This window comes from Nannospalax galili, unplaced genomic scaffold, assembly GCF_000622305.1.
Source record: "Nannospalax galili isolate Female #2095 unplaced genomic scaffold, S.galili_v1.0 scaffold3650, whole genome shotgun sequence".
Classification (NCBI taxonomy): Eukaryota; Metazoa; Chordata; class Mammalia; order Rodentia; family Spalacidae; genus Nannospalax; species Nannospalax galili.
This window is the reverse complement of record NW_008328463.1, coordinates 39,530-45,468: the sequence shown is the minus strand read 5'-3', so window position 1 is coordinate 45,468 and position 5,939 is coordinate 39,530. Positions and strand designations below refer to the sequence as shown.

Here is a 5,939-nt window from a genome sequence, read left to right as displayed (position 1 = left end):
ACAGAGGTGAATGCTGGTGCTCAGTTTTCTCCCCCTTGTCCCAGCCAATGAGATGGTGCTCCCTGTATTCAAGACAGCTCTAACCTCCTCAATTAAACTATGGGAATGCCCTCATAGACACACCAAGAAATGTGTGTCCTTGATGATTCCAAAAGTTTTTTAGAACAAAATTTGACTTTTGATAACAATTTTGGCAATTTTGAGATTCAAAGTTGTTTCATTAAAAAGCTGTTTTAAGCCAGGCATGGTGGCTAACGCCTTTAATCCCAGCACTCGGGAGGCAGAGGCAGGTGGATCTTTGTGAGTTCAAGGCCAGCCTGGTCTACATAGTGAGTTTCAGGACCAGTGCTAAAACTAAAAAAAAAAAATCTCAAAAAAACCAAAAAAAAAAAAAAAAGGCCGTTTTAAAATGAATGTAGTTCTTTATTTTTTATTTTGTGTTTTGTTTTTCAGATAGGTTCTTGTTATATAGTTCTGGCTGGCCCTGTGTAGACCAGGCTGGTCTTGAACTTGTGATTTTCCTACGTCTGCCTCCAGAGTGCTAGTATTACCGGTATGAGCTACCACAGATGGCACTTGGCATTTCCTTATAGCAAGTGTATATCAACGGCAGATTTTCTATACTACTTTCACTGATGATTGGATTAGAAACAAATGACAAAGGCCAGTGGTGGGGAAAAAAAGGAGAGAGAAAGTTTAACCAGAACATTATAAGAAAATATTTAGTTTTTCTCATGTTCCTAGGTATAGGATTATATGGTCTCAGTAAGCACCAGGATAAAAGACAATAGAAAAAAACCGAACAACTAACTTATAAAGGTGATTTATTGGGCCAATGGAACTATTGCATTAGGGTCACTGGGAGATTCCATAATAGATAAGATTTGAAAGCCAAAAACAAAAACAAAACTCAGATGAGGGAGAATTCCAGGGGTATGTGAGGTCTGAGGGTAAACCGTGCCTGAGGTCCAAGAGAGAAGGTGAGATGAAGGACACTTGGAGGAAGAATATGATGAACTAAGCCCCAAAATACTCCAGGTCATTTAGCACATCCACTTCTGCCTTAGCTGGTACCTGCAACAGAACAGACCTGAGATCAATGGGTACTGAAGTCTCCTGAGCTCTTATCAAGTCACTGCATGATTCTTTTACATTTCAACCACATTTCCATCAATAAGCTCCTCTTCACTTCCTTCTCCATGCAGTGGTTTCAGCTCTGACAAAGAAGAACCTTGCCTTACCTTTGGAAGTGTGACTCATAAGGGCCCTGGGTGTCTGGAGGCACCACCTGAGCGCAGGCCTTGAATGATGAAGATGGTGCCCACCACAATGCCCATGAGGCCCACAGCCAACCCCAGGGCACAGACCATGGTCTCTGTCAGCTCTGACATGGGGGCTGGAATCTCAGGTTCTGTGAAAGTGAAGTTGCTCATATCAGAATAGAGTATGCTCACATTTGTGCAGTTGATTCTGCAGAGACTTGGGGGTACTGTGCTTAAGGAGAGCACAAAATCTATTATTAGAAACACTTTAAGAGTAGAAAATGAAGGGCTGGAGAGAGGGCTCAGCAGTAAAGAACACTGACTGCTCTTGCAGAGGACCCAGATTTGATTCCTAGCACCCACATGGCAGCTATGAACCGTCCTTAACTCCAGTTCCAGGAGAATTCAAACCCCTCTTCTGACCTCTGTGGGCAATGCATGACACAGGTACACTCACATACATGTAGGCAATACACTCATACACATAAAAAAGAGAGAGAGAGAGTAGAAAATGAGCTTTGGACATTAGAAGCCACAAGGTAGACTTTTCTAGAGTTGACAGAGAACAAGAAGGTGCCCAAAAGCGGTGGAACCCATACGTACCCCAGTGTTTCAGATACGGCTCCTCCAGGCCCCAGTGCTCCACCTTGCAGTCATAAACATCGTCATCAGAGGGGAGGAAGGTGAGGTAGGCAATCTTGTGGAAGGTGTGGTCAGGGTTGGAGAGGAAGCTGGTCTCAGAAACACCTGCCGTGACTGGGTGCCCACTGCTCAACCATGTGATGTTGATCACAGGAGGAAAGATGTTGTCCACAAAGCAGATAAGGGTGTTGGGCTCACCCAGCACCACAGGAGACTTGGGGAACACTGTCACCTCAGGAGCCTCTGTGGAAAGGAAACAGCCCAGAGATGAATGGCTGATATGAGCTGTGATGCTCTGCAATTCTGCACTGCATGGTGAAGGCGCCCTCCCTCCAAGATTTCCCCCACTATGGTCAAAGAGCCCGTGCCTCCCTTCTGCTTGGAGCCGCTGTATGTGGCCCCCACTCCCTGTGCCGGTCTGTCTCTCTATGGCCATGTGAATTAAGTAGGACGTTTGGGAGCCCTCTAGAAAGATTCAAGGAATGCATCATGGGAATAAGGATGTTTGTTTTAACATGGAAACACATGATTTCTAAGAAGTGAGGAGAGATCAGCCATTACCATGAGAAGATCTGAGAACTCCTTGGAAAGGAGAGAGTTTCATGGAGCAGCAAAGAACAACTGCTACCAGGGAAGAAGGGGGTGAGGCCTGGGATGACGAGGTGGGCTCCAAAGAGAAGTAGGAGATGAGCACATACTGTTGGTGGCCATGGTAGAATTGGAGCGTTTAATCAGGATCTCCAAGTTGTGTTTTGCTGTGGCTATTTCTTGCAGTCCACCTTGTGGGTCAAAACTTGTCAATTCTGCAAATGCAGGAATTCTCCAGATAGTCTGCTTCTTCTGCAGGTCCACATAGAACTCCTCATCTCCATCAAATTCAAAAGTGTACTGGCCTCTGGATTCGTAAGACTGGTAGACACTTGTACCATAGGCACCGACGTGGTCAGCTGATGAATTTAGGTGAACAATGTGAAGGTGGGAAATGGGAAGAAAAATAATAGGATTAAAATGACAGACAAAACCTTACGTTTTTCTTTTCAAATACTGTGAGCTTCATTTTTCCCACAATTCCACCACATGTTCCTCAACACATATAACTTTAGTGTTGGTAGCTGTGTGGTTCCAATCAGTGTTTCCCACTCTGATGTCTTCTAAATGTCACGTGTCTAACTCCTGCTGTTCTGAGGGCCTTGCCAGTACAATGGTACATCATAGGCTTAAGGCAATTTACAATTGAAAGAAAGAAGGCACGAATGCATTTTCGTGGTGTTTAACTTTTCAAAGATTCAGTTGATTTCTTTCTCTGCTTTACAAGTTTTTAATCTCTCAATACTTTTTCACTAGTTAATAGCATCTATCACACTTCCCTTCAGAATTGGTTCAGAGCAGGACATTTCCTTGTGCACTTTTTTCAACAAAAGGAAAAGTATTATAGACTTTTATTTTCTCAAGAATTTCTTTTAACTCTTACATGGTATGAGGAAGAATACAAGACAATGGTGACTTTATAAAATACATGACACCATTGTGTCTAAGGTCTCTGTTTGTTAACACTGAGATCCACAGAGGACGGCACTGATGTCTTCTGGAATTTAAAAGAAAGGAAACTCTATTAGGTTTTGCATTTCTTTACCTCTTTCTCTCTGTCTCTGTCTCTCTGTCTCTCCGTCTCTCTCTCTCTTTCTCTCTCTTTCTTTGAAGGAGTTTATTAAACCTCTCATTTTCTTCTAATCAACACGGCATTCACTTGCAGACTCGTGGAAAATTAAAGCTCCTTTCTCAGACATCAAGCATGTGAGACGCCCCAGCAGAACAGCAGCCAGTGTAGATGGTGTCACACAAATAACCCCAAATAGACTTTCAGTCATGACATGGACAAGCCTTTTAGTATTTCATTTTCTCCTCCTTCCTCATTTACTGAGTATCGACAAGGGTCATATATAGACAGGCTTAAGGAGCAAGATTCCAGCCAGGCCTGGCCTCTAAAGAGAACTTGCTGAACAGTAGGAGAGCTGGGTAAGTAGAGGAGAAAACGCCCTGTGGTGAGTTCTGTGAGGACAGTGTGAGCAGCTCCTGGCCTGACCTTCTGCACTAGCACATGCCAATCAGAATGAGCCCCATCTTCTCATGCTCCCTGCAGGGATTTCCTTTCTCCCAGAATGAAGTCATTAATTAGGGTTTCCTGGAGTCAGCTTCATTCTGAAGGTTCTGCTCAGTTACCAACGTTGTTTCCTCATCAGCATGTTTCCCACCACATGATGGCCTCCAGCCTCTGTCGTCTGCATGCCCAGGTTTGCCTGTCCCTCTGGTTCTGTCTTCCCTGCCTACCATGACTGCCTCAGCTTGCCATGTGACAACCTTGCCCCCAGCAAAGCCTCTTTACCCTTTTAATAAATCTTGGCTTTTTTTCTACCGATTTACACAATCATTCGTTTGCTGGTGTTAGTCCAGGGCCATAAGTGTTGCTGAGGCCATCACCCTGCTGCCCGCCAGCCCCAGTGACTGATGCAGCTTCAGCCTCAGCTGGGTCCCCTGTGCTCAGCAATTGCCCTTCTGCTTCCTGCACCGTGGTCTGTTTCCACCACTCATTTGCAGCCCTCTAGGGGCAGTTAGCAATTACATCCTTGATCCCCCAAAACATAGCTTATTGAGTGTTAAAAATACGTATTGAATGACAGTTGCTGTTTTTGAGGATCATAGAGACTCTGGGAATGACTGTCAGGTCGACAGGTGGCAGAACCTTCTGAAAATCAGGGTTGGCGATCACCAGGGCTGCATCAGGACCTCTGAGCCCACGTATTTGCTGGTCCCGTCCTTCATAAAATGTTGAAAATTATATTTTGTATATAAGACACTCTAGCACAGGTTTTATTAATGGCAAAACACTTTCTTAAAATGCATATCTTCATTTTTGTTCTAATTTCAAAAGAAACGAAAACTGTTTTTGTATCCCTGCAGTGCTGGCTCCTCAGCACTGTGCTAACAGTTACACAGCTTGTGGGATCAGATATCCCAGGCTGCATTTAAAGAACTGCCTTAGAGGACATGAAGAACCATAACTTTAGATGACAATTTGAGAATAAAAAACTTCACTAAATTTTCCCCAGAAAGTTCTAAACTTTAAAATAAATATATTTCTTACTTTACTAAAGAAGAATATGAGGCTGAACCTAGAACAGGGAAAAGTGAGAAAAGTTGGTATTCATGGTTTTTACTAATGAATGAATGAATGAGCTTTTGGGACAGGGTCTCATTAGGCTGGCCTTGAAGTACAAGATTCTCCTGACTTGGTTCCTAAGTCCTAAGTGCTAGGATCACAGGCATGCATCACCATGCCCGCATAGTTTCTTCACTGTTTATGAAGCACAAATACCCATTTTATTTGAGCATTTGTAAGTTGACATATGAGGTTACAGATTAAGCAGGAATAATCATTAATGTACTTTAGTAATGTAATGCTGTCCATTCATGGACACAGCTCCAGGTTTTGAGATTACAGTGACCAACTACCACAGAGACCCCTACGCTGTCCTTCCTGGATCTGGCATGGGAAGCAGAATCCCGTGCTTAGTGAGCCATGGCCCTCACACACTAGCTAACCAGTACCCTGAAGAAGGAACCATGAGGTTTTATACCTCTTGACACTGAGGAAAACCGTGGGGCATCTCTACCCAGCCTCTCTCTCTCTCTCACTCCCCTCCACCTCCCACTGCTCCACTCCTAGGAACTCACCCACGATGTCCTCATCACCTCCACAGGGGCTCAGCATGGCGGTCAGGGCGAGGACCCCCAGGATCAGGGCTCTGCTCAGGGCCATCCTCTTCCCTAGGTGGTCCAGGCAGCTGCCGTCTGAGCTGGAGAGAGATTGTGAGGGGCCAGCCAAGGAAGTCTGACACCCACCAAGCCCTGCCGGCCAGGCTGTGGCCAATCAGAAAGCTCCACTGCGATGACGCCACAGTTGCCAGGTGCAGAGTTTGTATTGAGAGGCCTGGCAGGGAGAGGGGAATCCCCTGGCTCTGTGCAGCCTCCACTCAG

At 45.0% G+C, this 5,939-nt stretch overlaps 1 protein-coding gene across 2 annotated transcripts; it reads right to left on the bottom strand.

The window, feature by feature from the left end:
• Positions 1–813: 813 nt before the first annotated feature.
• LOC103729166 (H-2 class II histocompatibility antigen, A-F alpha chain-like) lies at positions 814–5,792 on the bottom strand. 2 transcript variants are annotated; one of them, XM_029560524.1, is made up of 5 exons: positions 5,637–5,792; positions 2,603–2,851; positions 1,866–2,147; positions 1,242–1,411; positions 814–1,090 (listed from the first exon to the last, which is right to left on the bottom strand). In XM_029560524.1, exons 1-4 carry the CDS (start codon positions 5,719–5,721, stop codon positions 1,257–1,259), a joined length of 771 nt encoding a protein of 256 aa, XP_029416384.1. In that variant the 5' UTR covers positions 5,722–5,792; the 3' UTR covers positions 814–1,090; positions 1,242–1,256. The 2 variants fall into 2 exon arrangements, with proteins under 2 accessions (XP_029416384.1, XP_008825381.1); XM_008827159.3 differs by having other exon boundaries at positions 814–1,074.
• Between the last annotated feature and the right edge of the window lie 147 nt (positions 5,793–5,939).

What these genes read in the sequence shown, in the direction of transcription:
- LOC103729166 (XM_029560524.1), bottom strand. Translation starts at nt 5,721, where the DNA reads ATGGCCCTGAGCAGAGCCCTGATCCTGGGGGTCCTCGCCCTGACCGCC. An exon ending in AGGTGATGAGGACATCGTGG is followed by an intron (nt 2,852 to 5,636) that starts GTGAGTTCCTAG and finishes TAAATTCATCAG; the next exon opens with CTGACCACGTCGGTGCCTAT. An exon ending in TTCTACCATGGCCACCAACA is followed by an intron (nt 2,148 to 2,602) that starts GTATGTGCTCAT and finishes TCCTTTCCACAG; the next exon opens with AGGCTCCTGAGGTGACAGTG.